A 15,443-nucleotide genomic window follows, 5' to 3' on the forward strand; every position below is an offset into this window, starting at 1 on the left:
AGATTTCAATAAGACGGCCCCTTAATTTTGAGGGATAGTTGAGGCTGGTTTTAATTGTTCTATAATTAACACAACAGCATATGGGCGCAGGCCTTTGTTTTCATAAATGCACTGAAAAATAGAGAATACTTTGGTTGAATACCCACATCTTCAGTTGATGCAGTGAGCGATTGTAACTCAAAAGCCCACATGGATACCCAAGACATTACCATTCATTGTTTGGCTAATTAGAGGGTAGTTTGTGTGTCTGGATAAACTAAAGTAATTAGTCATAGATTTATGGCCGGACGTCTGCTGAGACAGCAGTTGCTTGCATCCACTGAAAGGGATTATTGCCTTTGGAAGGAAGCAAAAGAAGTGGAGACTGCTTCCTCTTGTGATTTAATACAAATGAGGACAGTGAGACATGAGAAGGACAGACACATGTGTTCCAGTGCAAGCAGGAGCGTTGTAACCCAGTAGAACATTATCTAACTTCTCAAGCTGCCCTTGAAAAAAGACAGTGAACTGCCCCAGGTGTATTACACCAGTTACTTCAGCCCTCTGACCTTTGTGATTAAATGTACATGTAATTAATAATAATTTTTGTCTTTGATTTTATATAGCGCTTTTCTGAATACTCAAAGACGCTTTTACATAGGAATCATTCACCCACTGATGAGAGGAGCTACCATGCAAGGTGCCACATCAGGACTATCTAACATTCATACACCGTAGGCGCTACTACGGGAGCAATTTAGGGTTAAGTGTCTTAATATGAGAGGTAAATAAAATAGATCAGTGGGGGAGGGACGTCTTAATGATAGGGCTTTGTGCACAAATAGAAAAGAACAGCTCTCACTGCTCAATTGTAGTTTGCCATTTCGGGAACTGTTGATCATTTTACTGGCATTCTTGGCTCTAAGGCTGCATAATGTTCCGAGTGTTTGATTATTTAGCCGGTAGTTTTACAAACCCACATACAGAAACAGACAAGCAAACAGACACGCGGATGGATGGACATATATATACGAATACACACTCCCTCTGGAGGAGGTAATAACTATGTATATGGAGCACATGAAGTTAACTTTCTTTGGAAGTTCACAGCAGTTTTCAGGAATGTCAGGCAACTAAAAAGGTCCTTAAAGAGTTGTAAAAGCTTCAGGTGGAGCTACAGATCATAAAAATCCCACGGCAGGCGTTTTCCTTTGCACAACCTGACAGAACATATATGACATCAGGACATTTTGATGTGCGCTGAACGTTTTCAAAGTCGTCTCAGTGCGATCAGACCCATGCTGACAAAGCACGAGGTAAAGAAAAATGCCATTATGTAGGCTTTAAATTTGTTTTTCAATACCAATAATTACAAATATGTCATTATGACAACAGGTTGTCAACAAATACTGCATGTACTATCTAAGTATCCCCACACAGGCATTAGCATATTGTACCCTGCACAAAGTAAGGCAATGAATTCCAGATTCATCTGGGGTGACCTAGATATAAGTAGAATTTCTGCATCGCAATTGAGAGTTAGCATTTAGGATCATTTGTGCAAATGATTTTGTAAATGAGGATAAGGTAGCTCTATCCTCATTGGAATTTAAATTAAAGAACCCGAGGAAATGAAGAAGAGCCCACACTGTATCTTCATGGAAGCCGGCACTGACAAGTGATGCTGCGGTAAAGGCCGAAGTGTGGATGAGAATGAATTGTTTCATTTGACCGTGGCCCGTGTGCGTGTGGGTGAGAATAACACTGTGTGATTAGGTACGATCAGTTGATATTGCTTCTTTTCTATTTTTCATCATCTATTATTATCCATCTCAGGAGAGTTTGATTTTGAGTACTTGCATAAGAAAAGGAAATGTTAAAGAGCTAAACTTTTGTGACATTTTTAAGCCTTTGATTTTGTTGTTAATTCTTCTAATGGCACGACTCTCTCATCTCCTCATTGCAGGATGGGACTTTCCTTCCATCGCAAAATTGAAGTGTGAAAAATAACCACAACTGTGATCAGTAAAATCAAAACCTATGTTAGGCTGATATGCACCCTCACTCCTGCAGGAGTGTTGATTCCCATTATATGCACAGTCTACATGCATGTTGGGTACTGATTTGATAGTCAGTGCAACAATATCTCATAAAAGCATTGCTGTAAGTCATGCAAAGAGAAACCTATTGACACAGTGCAGAAGAATAGTGTAATCAGAAATATAAATACCTACAGCCAGAGAGTGATTTATATGGAGGCTTGAGTGCAGATTTGAGTTTTTCTCAAAATACTTCACAGAGGACTTGCTCACTTTGAAGGACTTTAGCTGTAAGCCAAACTACACAAAAAAGGGTATTTGAAATCAGGATCAGAAAAATTATTATCTATCACAAGGTGATGACATTTTTGTCTTTGATGTGGCTCATGAAAGAATGGACCGTAAACATATGATATACATGATAATTACAGCTGTAGCCCACGGAAGGAAGCAAAATAAGTGGAGACTGCTTCCTCTTGTGATTTAATACAAATGAGGACAGTGGGACATGAGAAGGACAGACACATGTGTTCCAGTGCAAGCAGGAGCGTTGTAACCCAGTAGAACATTATCTAACTTCACAAGCTGCCCTTGAAAAAAGACAGTGAACTGCCCCAGGTGTATTACACCAGTTACTTCAGCCCTCTGACCTTTGTGATTAAATGTACATGTAATTAATAATAATTTTTGTCTTTGATGTGGCTCATGAAAGAATGGACCGTAAACATATGATATACATGATAATTACAGCTGTAGCCCTTTGGAAGGAAGCAAAAGAAGTGGAGACTGCTGGAGAGTGGCATCTTCAAGTCTTTAGTATGTTTCACTGATTCTCGTCTGTTTAGAAGATGCAACGTCAAACCTGATGTTAAGCAGTCCACATTTTCCATTCTGATTGCAGCCTTTGCTGCAGAGTGCTATGCATGTTCCACTGCACAAATTAGGGTGGCAAATACTGAGTATTTTCAATATTGACCTTCTGTCAATTAGGTGTACAATTCATTGATGAATTCAGCTTTTAAAATGACATAAAATAGTGTACGTCTCCTTGAGCTCTATGTGAAAATTGCTTGTTTCGTTTCACCAACGCTCCAAAACTCATGTATATTCAGTGAGGTTTAGAACAGAAAATATGCAGCAAATGTTCACATTTAAAAAACAGCAATTTCTTGGTACTTTATAAATGATTTAAACAATCAGCATCAACCACAAAATAGCAGACCATTCATTTTTTGTTGATTGATTGATTAACTAATCGGTTTAGCATTTCACAACCAACACACTCATTTGATTTTTTACAAATATAGCCTCTGTGATGGCTGAGTATCGTCATTTCCAAACAGTGAGTGTCTTGAGTGCACTTTTAAAGGATATTCTCTCTAAACTGCTGACTTCTCAGGCCGGTCCATCAGATATGAGTCGACGCAAATACCGTCGGCTGGTAACCGGAGAGTCATAGCAGGTGAAGCGATACAGCGGCCCAAATCTCTTTCAGAAAGGGTTGTTAGTTCCTTTTGATTTGTGCTCGGCCGCCTGTCACCCAGACACATTCCCTGAAATCACATCGCTATAATGGTCTAATCAGCACTTAACGAGCCATGTTACATAAAATCAATGCACTCTTCCATTTGAGAATTCAGAATATTTGGTGGACCTGATGAAGGCTCGTTGGAAGGAAGGGGTAGGAGATGCTGTCGATAGGGAGGACAGGAGAGCAAAGGACACACTTGCCCTTTGAGTTCAGTGATCCTCTTGAGATCCGAGCTTTTACAGCAAAATCCTTTGTTTTGCTGACTAATCGTGTATTGATTTGAACAAGTTGTTAAGCCCAAATAAGGCTGTCAGGCTGCTGCCAAACACCTCCTCTACCTGTAAAGGCTCCAAGAACAGAAAGCTATATCTCCCACTGGACGCACCATTTGACTTATCCTCTTGATTTATCATGGAGAGTGTTCACAGGATAACACTCTGCATTGGTGCGTGTTTTCTTTTTAGTTTCATACAGATAGCAGAGCATACTGTCTCACCTTGTTTCATGCATACATTGCCTGGTGGTTTGTGTGGGAGTATGTGTGTCTTTGGGAAAATAAATACATGCGACACGCCATCAGGTATCACTCCCATGCAGGTTGTCATGAAATGTGTTAGGCCTGCAAAAAAGACAGGGGGGGGGGATTACAAATCTAGTTATGGATAAACACTGGGGGGTATCTCAACCACGCTGTTCCTACTGATGCGCAGAAAACAGTTGCTGGATGCAACCTGAATTCACTGTTGCTCTTGACTATCTGATGCCGATGAAAGCCAGCAGGGCCTTTGCATTATTCTTGATAGAACTGCAAAAATAACATAACAATGCCAGCTTGTTTCCATTTCAGTAGACCTTGGAGCTGCAAATGAATAATATATTGGAGGCAACTCAGGGGTAAATGAATAAATCTGCAGTAGGTGGGGATTTGGAGAGAGGAGTGGAAGTGGCATAGAGCTACAGCACTACCTTATGGTAAAGCAAGATATTGCACATTATCGTGGAGGAGAGAGAAAGCAGATTTCAGAAGTATACTACTCCATTAATTCAGACAATTACATTTTTTTAAACATTTTCTAGCGTTTTTTTATAATAATAGTATTATTCTTTTTGTTGTTGTTGTGTTTTATTTTTGTTTTTCCTTGCAGCAAATTAAAGATTGTTGGTTTCAATCGGCCTGACAGTCACCATGTTTCGACTTTGCTCTAAAGACACCAGAAGCATACGATATGCAGACATCATGACCTCAACAAATCCCCCATCACATTTTGCACTCTCCGTCAATGAATCGGAAAATGGATTTGTTCTGCTCCCCATTAGGACTAGACCATGTGCATAATTGCTCCATCCATGCTGGAGATAATTAATATCAATGACCCCGCTGACTTTTCAAATGCATCATGTTGGGTTTAATGATGATGTGTCATAAGCAGCCGGAGGTGGAGACACCCAGCTCTGTGTTTGCTGGCAGGCCCAGACCAGGGGCTCCAGAGCTGACAGGCGAGTCCAGGTGAGTAATTGTCTATGGCATCTTATTACATTGCTGGCATGATCTGATTTACTCCAGCAGAAAATAGTGGGAATAGACCCAGTTGTCGTTGTGGGTATTGGATTAACGAGGTTTAGGCACAAATGGACCTCACACTGACGGCAGATACATCATGTAAGATTAAAGAGGATGTCCACGTGGTTGTGACGGCTGTTCTACTTGCTTCATTACACTATTGAATCACTCCATACATGTTATGCCAAGTGTTGTAAATATATTTCACATTGTTCTCTGGATGTAGATATAACTTTGGTTGATTGTCTTTTGTGTGAAGTATTGTGGCCAATGGTTCTGAAGAGAGTTTTTTTTTACAGGCATCAGGAAAACGCTGCTCCCACTACAACAAATGATCTACAACTTTATTTATTTTTATTTTTTTACTGCTGATAGACTGTGACTGTGACATTAAAATAGAAATGCTCCTTACAGAGCAGAGAACAGGAATGTTTAATCGTCTATTTATATTTTTGTGGATTTCCCCATGTCTTTTAGTTGCATTCAGTCAAAAATTAAAAACTTCCAATACTGTGTGGCTGGGTTGCACCAACATGGATTAAATTAATCCTGGTCTAGAGTTAATCTAGGGTTAGTAAATCTAGGTTTAAACTGGTTTATAATTAATCAGAGATGTGTTGCACATCTTAATTTTAACCCTGGATTAATTAAACTAGTTTAAACAAGGGTTAAAACAGGATTTGTTTATGTTGCCGTGGAAACATTCCGTTACTGATACCTTTAGTTACCATTTATAGCTACCACTACAGCGGCTATAGCGAATAAACTCCGTCGCTAGCTAGCTATTATGGCACGTCAAAGAGGGTCAAACTTTGCAACATTTGAAAAGATGTTGCTGACTGAGTTAATGGAGGAGTTTAACTCCAGCTACTAGGAGCTGGAGAAGTGGTGGCACAGCAACATTCCTCTCACTTCCATGCTTGATTGCTGGTCCAACCTTCCCATTGAGGTATATGCCACTCCTTTGTGAATCTATACCGCTGGGAAAACTTGCTGTTGTCATGAAATGAAATTGGGTTTAACCTATCTCTAATTTTCCTGCGAGGAACTCTTTCTTCTAACCCCATCCAGCGAAGATATGCAGCCATATTGTCAATAAAACAGAGATAAACCTCCTCCAGGGGTGGTTTAAATATAACTGCTAATCCAGGTTTAATCCAGGTTTAAAATAACTGGTGCAACAGATTTGATTTTGATCTAGATTTAAACGGAAATTAAACAGAGATTGCCAAAGGGTTAGATTGACCCAGGATTAATTGTAAACTAAGGCTAAACTAGGTTTAAAGTTTGGTGCAACTGGATTAAAAGACACACCTGGTTTAAACCTAGTTTAAGAGTTAATCCTTGTTGGTGCAACCCAGCGTCTCTCAGTGTCTCTCCTTTTCCACAGATTCTTCTCGCTCCTGCGATCAGGCAGACGCTACAGGAGTCTGAAGTCCAGAACCACGAGACTGACTAACCCGTTTCTACCCGCAGGCCATCAGGCTGGGGAACATTGGACATTGTAGCAATGCATAGTGCACTTTATACACTGAGCAATACTATTATCATATTTTTGTGCAATACTGTTATATCTTCATTTATTTTTTACCTTAAGTTTATTCTAATTCTGTGTTAGGAGGACCCAGGAAAATAAGCTTTTCATAGAATAACTGTCTGTTATCTGTGCATATGACATCATGCATCTATAGTGTTGGTTAGGATGCCCATGGAGGCAAATGAGCCGATCAGGAGTCAAAGCAGTTAGGTTGCAACTTCATTTTATTTTTTATTTCCCATTCAATTGTCACACCAAAGTTCTGCCAGTGTCTACTGGTCTCCACCCATTCCCCTTCACAAACAAATGGAGCTATTTATATACCCCTGTGACTCTAATTAGACCATACCTACCATCTAGGTCAGTCTATCTATAAGAAAATATGTGCACTAAATATTTACATGATTTTACCAACGCCGAAAATATCCATATTAATTCATCAAATGTATACATCCTATAAATAAAGTAAATTATAAATCCATAGTTTTATTTAACTAAACACAGCAACACAGATATTCACTTCCCCCTACCCGCTTCCTCCGGTTGGTATTTCCCGGAATTATAAATGGGAAAAGGAAACAGGTAGAGGTAAATTGTTGCAATAAAAATATACACAATTGTTCTGCCACCTTACATTTACCACAATTTCAGTTCAAGCTATCACTCATATTGCCACTGTCACTATCAGTGGTCTGGGTAACGGCGGTGCGTCGTTACAGTGTCCATCATAAAATGGAATATAATAAACATTGGTCAAATATTTGCAATAAATGAAACGAAATTATAATCCTGAACTCCTAAAATGGCATTTGTGCTCCTAGAAAACTACATCTTCCAGAGCGATGACAGGACACCTGATTGGATTATCGTTACCCACGTGACTGAAGTCGGTGAATGGTGAAGGACCCAAACAGGAAGTGTTACTGTCCGACACAACGTGAAAGTCAAGATAGATCAAAACGAAACATATGCCATTGAAAGTGTCATTAATTGCATCTTGAAGTTGTCGCAACATGTTGCGCTTTTAGCGCTGTTTCGCGGCTCGACGTGCAGCGCGTGTCACGATGTTTCAGGCTGCGGCTAAAACGCTCTCTGTTGCATCGCCCGCTGTAGCAGCTTTATCTCGTGGAGCATCGTTTAGTATAAGACGTTATTGTAAGAAGACACCAGCGAAACTGCGGGTGTCCGAAGCGGTTTCAGGAGCTGACTTGGGAACAAACGTTAAAGTGCAGGTAACTTATCACTTCATATACTTTGGCCATTTGTGCTAACAGCTATGCTCCAGTAGCATGCCGCTTAGCTAATGCTATATTAGTATTTTCATGAATGAATAAATACATTAAACAATAATGTTTAAATGGGAATAGGCTTCTCAAATGTGACTGTAATCATTCCATTTACATGTGGTCTTGTAGTCGCTTTACAGCACAGCTCCCAATCAATGCAGAGGTTTAAATTATATGTACGTGACAATACAAATAAAGTTGTAATGGCACCCTAAACTATGACAATGCATACCTAGGTTCTCACGTTGCGTTCCTATCATTACTGCATCTTGATGCCACTGTATACATTTAGCTGACATTTTATTGTGAAAGAATGAGGGAAATTCTCACATTTCCAATATCCAGGGGGGGTTCATGAACATTACACACAAATGAAAGAAAGGAAAAAAAGAGAAGATATTTCTGTATTACCAGAGGGAACATCGAAGTGTATTTGATGTGTTTCTCTGCTGTAGGGATGGGTTCGCTCTGTTAGACCTCAGAAGGCAAATCTCTTCCTCCATGTGAACGATGGGAGCTCTCTGCAGTCTTTGCAGGTGGTCGCCAGCTCAGAGCTCAACAATCCGTAAGCACTTCAGTTGTATTTCCTATACATAATCCTTCACATTATACTTTTTGGGTATGAAGAATGCTCAGACAAACAATGTACTGACTGTCTTCCTCTCGTTTCTCTCTCTCAAATGAAGATTGCTCACACTAGGTAGTGCTGTTGAAGTCACAGGTACTCTCAGGAAAAGTCCACACCAAAAACAGCCGGTTGAACTGGAAGCAGACCAAATCCACATAATTGGAGGTTGTAACCCTGTGGTAAGAAAAAGAAAAAAAAAAAGTCTCCTCAGACATCTTCACCTCATGTTTGAACTTTGTAAAGTGGCCATTGTATAGGCAATGTAATTTCATATTGTTGCTTTGTGTTCTTGTTTCAGGATTTCCCCTTCAAAATAAAAGAGAGACACAGCCTTGAGTATATTCGGCAATTCCCTCATCTCAGGTGTAGAACAAATGCCTTTAGCTCCCTTTTGAGAATACGAAGTGAGGCCACGACAGCAGTTCACTCATATTTTAAGGTGAGCACTTAAGTGGAGGAGTTTTGAATGGAATGCAGAGCAAGACATTTTGTATTAATTTCTTTTTTTCTTCAGGAAAATGGCTTTGTGCAGATTCACACTCCGATCATCACCTCCAATGACTGTGAAGGGGCAGGGGAGCTATTTCAGGTGGAGGTGAGCATGTCCTCCAGTGTGTTATTGTCCGTCGAAGCTCTGATATGAACACAAAGGATCAGTGGCATTGTTTGAAACTTCAGAACCTCTGCTTTTAACGCAGCCATCGGGCCCGGAGAATGAAGAAGGGGAGAAGTTTTTCTCTGTCCCAGCTTTCCTGACTGTGTCTGGCCAGCTTCATCTGGAAGTGATGTCAGGGTGAGATGAGCTATATGAATATGTATCTTCTGGTATGTTCTGCCTCAGAAAGTAAGGCACACGCTCACGCACTGAGGACGATTTCTAACTCTGCGCCGCCACTCCTTCTCTTCCAGGGCTTTTTCGAGAGTCTACACCTTCGGGCCAACGTTTCGTGCAGAGAACTCCCAAAGCAGACGCCACCTGTCTGAGTTTTACATGGTGGAGGCCGAGGTCTCCTTCACACAGTCCTTAGAGGATCTCACCAAGGTACACTGTCATTGGCCTACAAATACCTTGTTGCTTTTAGATATTGATCAAAGTAGCACATTCGTTGAGATGTTATAGCCCGTTAACTGCTTTCCACTCCACTTATTTCTATGCATAGAACAGATTGACTGAAAATACACTTTCAGGATTTAAAATGTATTGATATGTGCTGTACTATATGAACAGAAGCTTGTTTTTATCTTTTATTTTGAAAACAAAATTGCTTTCCAGAGTTCTCACTTGGCTCACTTTTTTGATTTCTGATGAAACGCAGACACAACAGATCGGCTAATTCTTTAAACATGAGGATCTCGGATCAAGTGAACCGATTGTCACACCCCATCGATTCCTGTGTACTGTTTACGCTTGCCGTATGTGACTTTTAAAGACACCCTCATGCGCAGTTGGCCAGAAAAAAAGCTTTAATTATTAAACCGGGCTCCGCTCCTTAGGTCATGGAGGACATGTTCAGGTCTGCCACAGAGCATGTCTTGGCTCACTGTGCCGCGGATGTGGATTTGTTTCACAAGCATGTGACTCCTGGACACAGGGTGAGTCCTCAAGGACACTTCCTCTTTGGGTGCATAAACCAGCTCCTCATACCAGCCAACCATGAATACATTTGACTTCAATATTATCTATTTATTTACATTATTATTTTTTTTCTCCTATCTCTAAGAACACTGTTGAAGCTATGCTGAAGAAGAGCTTCCCTGTGTAAGTCTTTTTTCTAAACATGGAAAATGAAATGATTGTCAGCTGAATAATGAAGCAAAGTGTTGAAGGCCTTGAATGACACTATCTCAATCTACTTTAAGGATTACCTACAGTGAAGCTATTGACATCCTAAACCACAGCTCCCAGAAATTTGCCTTCCCGACAGACGTAAGTGTGGATGTTGTATTTATTCACTAACGGAGCAGACTTGATATCTATCTCTACTGTATGTTTGCTGCTAACACTGTTATCCCACAGAGCTCCACGTTGACCTTAGCTCTTCTCTTCTACAGTGGGGCTGTGACCTTCAGACAGAACACGAGAAGTACCTGGTGAAACATTGCGGCAACGTTCCAGTCTTTGTCACTGATTATCCTTATGATCTTAAGCCTTTTTATGCAAGAGACAACCAGGACCACCCCAAGCATACGGTAGGACGTCATCCCATCGTTCCAAATGCTGAGCGAAATCAATGATTTAACGGCTCAGTTCCTTCTGCGTCATGTCAGTTGGGTTAATCGCGGCATTTTGCATATCTGCACTGACTCCTGGCTGTCGTTTGTGTGCAGGCAGCTGCAGTGGATCTTCTGGTGCCGGGAGTTGGAGAGCTCTGTGGGGGCTCCCTGAGAGAGGAGAGGCTGGATCTGCTGAGGGCTCGGCTGGAAGAGTAAGAGCACACACTCCAGGGGCACTTCAAGGCCCATGCTAATATATCTAGACTATGCTAGTCAGAATCTGCTTAGTGGCTTTGAATTTGTTTGTATTTTAATTAATTGAGATCAGGCATAAATTCCACTAGGCCATATAGTTGGTGCATTTTCACAAGCGCTGCGGTGGCTTTTTCTAATATAAATCTGTTTTCTCTCGCCACCTCACAGAACAACAATGTGCAGAAAGTTAAGGATCCAGACTAACTTCTTCAGTTGGGTTTGCAGGTTTTTAAGCCCCCCTACTCACCATATATTGAGTTGTCGGAAAACTAAGTGATACATTGACTTTCACACTGCGCATACCATTACATTTATATATCTATTATTCATTGGTATAAAAGAACACAACAGAACAATTAACAATACATGCATATATTGTACAAATGAAATAAGATGAAATTGCAGGTTTTACTGACTAGCTGTGGACAAGAAGAAACCTTTGTCACATTTGTTTGTCACACTGATGCAAAAAATGCAATGAATCTATTGCTCTACGTATAACCCCAATATGAACATCTGTCCCTGGGGGGTATTTTTCGTACGTGGTTCAACAAAGTCGATCAAATGTCCTATTATCCAGTTTAAATTAGCGAGATGATTGACATCAGTTTTTCCCGGTTCTTCAAAGGTTGACCCGCCCTCAAACAGTCTTGTTCATTTGAACCAGACGTCATTCATCTGGATAAATGCTCGTGCACGCTCCTCTTCAGAAGGGGGAGGAGTCGAACACAGATTCGATGATCTTCAAACGCTACAATTTTAAATAAACTCAGAGAAAGAGCGTATCTTCTCTCCGTGGAGGAGCAGGAGATGATCATGACTACATATGATGAATTTAAGTCCATAATCGTGGCAAAGTCTAATGCTGCGTTCACATCCAAAGCGTAGCGAATATTCGCAACACTTCCTGTTTGTGAATGCAGCATAATGGTGCCTCCGCTGGTCGGGCAAGAGTCACATAAGTATCGCAAAATATCAAGTTAAATGTGTAAGTGTTGGGAAAAGGTATCGGCTAATTTTAAGTGCCTCATCACCCAAATCAATCAGATTATATTTATTTAAATGTGCTTGCTGGCAGTATACAAATGAATATATACTTATGAGGCTATACTGTATGTACTGTATGCGCTTATGTATCATATATGTGTATATAAATGTATGTGTAGATGACCATATAACTAGGAGTTTGGATATGTGTATGGGCGGATCAGTACCTTTTTAATAATTTTCTACAATAATGATATTTATGGTGTACTAATAACACCGTCATATAATTCTGAGTGCTTTAACACCATCCATAAGTTTCTTAAGCGCTAAATAAACCTTACGAACAGCACGGCATGCAGCGGCTTTCCCGATGTTCTCCGCATCGCAGACACTGTAAACACATGTACCAGTCGCAAAAAAGCTCAAGGCCGTGATCCATCACACTGTGATCCAGTCTGCATACAGTATGTGAGACGAGTGATGCTCTGCTGAGCCTGTGGTGTTTAATCTACGACTCAAGGAGGTGTCGGCTGAATCTATAGCTCACGTACAGGAAGTCATGATGAGGTGAGAACGGATCTTGGCGATCTCAAAGAACTCTCTCCCTATAAAACTAATATCGCTCCTTCATCAATGCGGAAAGGAGCTGCCTTTTTTGTCCGGTGGGAGTGGCCAACTTATCCAGTGAATTTCACGAAACCTGTTCTGGAGCAGGTTAAGGGTTTTCGATGTGTTGCTATGGTGATTTTTCTAAACTTGCTTCGAAGAACCGAAAAGCCTGACCTGCGTCATCTTATCCTGAAAATTATCCGGCTAACTCAGTAAGCCAGATACGAGGAATAGGGCCCTGGTCTGAGTATATAAACCTCAAACAGAGGAGAAAGTCTACAAATAAAGTCTGTTTTGATAATCTCACATTAATGGATAATATAGGCAAATAATGCTATAGAGGATTTATATTAGGTTTGGAGTTTCTTTACCAATGTCTCTCACATGAATTTTCATACTTTTCCAGGGTTGGATTAGAAGACACCTACAGCTGGTAAGAAAAAAAAAAACACCTTTTCATTACCAACATTTAAAAGAGACACCTCCCACACCAAAACAATTCTAATGACATGGTAATTTATTTGCAGGTATCTGGATTTGAGGCGCTTTGGCTCCGTCCCCCATGGTGGCTTTGGATTGGGATTTGAGCGATTTCTGCAATGCATTCTAGGTGTTGACAACATAAAAGATGTGATTGCTTTCCCCAGATTTTCCCATTCTTGTCTTCTATGAAACACAATTCCAGCGAAGTAGATATATTTGTCTGTATTTGCTGTTTGTCAAACATCAAATAAATATTATATTCAACATGGTTTTACTTTCAAATGTATCTGCACCTGTATTAATTAAATAAAAATGCACCCACTGTTTATCATGCAACACTTGTCAAGGAAGTGTTTAATTGTATTAATAATTGTATTGCCTGTACCGACTTCCATATTTAAAAACAATGTCGGATTTCAGAGCAACATACGAGTATTTCAGATTTCCACCAGATGGCGCTATTTTCCATTCTATCCCAAATAGAAAATACGAATAATTTACTCACAGCAGCTATTTACTTTTATGTTGACCTTTTCTTTACCAACGTGCGGAAATAAAATAAAAACTATCTTTAAGTTTTGATTCATGCTAAGCTATGTTGGTGAGGCATACAACGTGTTATGTAATACTGTAAAATAGGATGCGTTTCCGTATTTGGAATAAAACAGAAATACTGTTTTGTGTGAACGTAGATAAATAAATAGTAAACATTGGTTCCTCCATTATGTACACTCGTGTTGGGACCTTGCGGAGCAGTTCTTCCATCCTGTTCATCCCAGCGCAGCCCATCCCTCTCTTTGCTCGGTGGGCGTGGTGTGAGTTGGGAAAACAAACTGCAGACACTCTACGATACTTCCTCACCCTGCATCAGTTGAGTTTCCCCGCGGCTCCTCGTCAGCTGGCCGTGCGTAATTTCCCCGAGAGTCGAGTTGCGCCTCTTTTTTTTTTCTCCTCCCGTTTTGCGCGCTGGTTGTTGCGCACGGTGCCAACAAGCGCAACCGGCAACATCTCCGACCAGCACCACTTACATTTTTTTCCTTCTTATCAAATGGGGGGAGCAGACTGCGCCAGTGGGAGACCGACGCCGACAGCACTTTGAACGGGCTGAGCCTTCAGGATCCGTCATGTATTAGTGACACACGGCGGTTGGAGCGCGAGAGGAAACAACAGACACTGACAAACATGAGCGGCGGGGAAATCATCTTCCAAGGCTGGCTGAGGAAGTCACCACCGGAGAAGAAGCTGAGAAGATATGTAAGTGGATTCCACTTTGGCGTAGTTTCTCTGTTTCTGAAGAGTTTGACCTGACGCATGAGGAGTAACCGAGCTTCAGTGCAAGTCGCTTTGTGTTGTGCACATCTGCATCTGCGCTAAGTTTGTGTCAAACTGAGAAAGTCCCAGCAGGTGCACCCCAAACACCACCATCTGGACCCCTGCTCTCTTTTCATGACCTACAGGAGGCACCACGTGTTCTTCTGGATTCTGAAAGGGGGCGGGGAGACAGTCCCGACTATTATAAACTAGAAATGTAGATGTTTGACATGATATATAAGCAGTTGCCAGGTTTGACGTAGCCACCCACTGTGGGGGCCAACATGGAGGTAAGCCTGTGTAATACCCGACAGCTGTCTGTGATTTTGACTAGATAGCTCCCAGACACAAACTGCCACTTGGCTTTATCCGATCGTGATGAGGTAACGTCTAATGAAGCATTGATGTGGCCAGTTTTCATCGCAGCCGAGCCAACTCATGTCACAACAATAGTGAGAACTGCAGAGAGCCCGTTGAGAGCCGGGATGAGGCTCCATGGGCCAAAAGCTGCTCTAGTCTCCTGCCGGGTGCCGGGGCAAAGGGGAATGGCAACAAATCAGATAATAGGATTTATGGAGGCAGATAGAACCATGAGACAATCTCCTCTAAATACAGCTGTCCACTGTTTATGTATGGTGTTCTCCATATTCCTACTAGCCGACTTTGCCATGATGTCATCTCTCTGTTTTCATCTGGAAATCCATCCTTGAATGTCCTCAAATGTAGCCCCTCACCCCCATTGTTCTGTCATTTCCTCATTGTCTTCCACTTAAAGCTGGCTAATGTTTACACAGAGACCACCATGGTCCATATGGAACGGCAGCTGCAATGGCACAGAGGAAAAAAAGCTTACTTGGTTCATAGCATACTGTATAAACAACGAGAAAGAAGAAGAAAAAACCTCACAAGGCATAATAATAATGGCCTTCCTCAGGCAAGAGAGCAGGGAACAGCCTCTCTCAGCCCTTCTCACCGTGTTTCTCACCCCGAGCAATAACCTATACACACACACACACACACACA

The 15,443-nt window shown here is 41.2% G+C and overlaps 2 protein-coding genes across 2 annotated transcripts in view; both read left to right on the forward strand.

Moving 5' to 3' along the window:
* Positions 1-7,711: 7,711 nt before the first annotated feature.
* Positions 7,712-13,423, forward strand: nars2 (asparaginyl-tRNA synthetase 2, mitochondrial; the record flags this gene model as incomplete). Its single annotated transcript, XM_079225150.1, has 14 exons — positions 7,712-7,879; positions 8,389-8,498; positions 8,620-8,740; positions 8,860-9,000; positions 9,076-9,156; positions 9,260-9,354; positions 9,471-9,603; positions 10,056-10,154; positions 10,283-10,320; positions 10,422-10,488; positions 10,614-10,751; positions 10,890-10,987; positions 13,033-13,059; positions 13,154-13,423. The coding sequence occupies 14 exons, from the start codon at positions 7,712-7,714 to the stop codon at positions 13,296-13,298; spliced, it is 1,461 nt and encodes a 486-aa protein (XP_079081276.1). The 3' UTR covers positions 13,299-13,423.
* Positions 13,424-14,291: 868 nt separating this feature from the next.
* The window catches only part of gab2 (GRB2-associated binding protein 2), a gene marked incomplete at both ends in the record, with an annotated part of 30,568 nt that continues 29,416 nt past the window's right edge, over positions 14,292-15,443 (forward strand). Inside the window, one exon of the mRNA XM_079224858.1 lies at positions 14,292-14,363. Coding sequence (XP_079080984.1) covers positions 14,292-14,363 — 72 coding nt within the window. The remainder of the gene's footprint in view (positions 14,364-15,443) is intronic.

Source organism: Taurulus bubalis (assembly GCF_910589615.1).
Source record: "Taurulus bubalis genome assembly, chromosome: 10".
NCBI lineage: Eukaryota > Metazoa > Chordata > Actinopteri > Perciformes > Cottidae > Taurulus > Taurulus bubalis.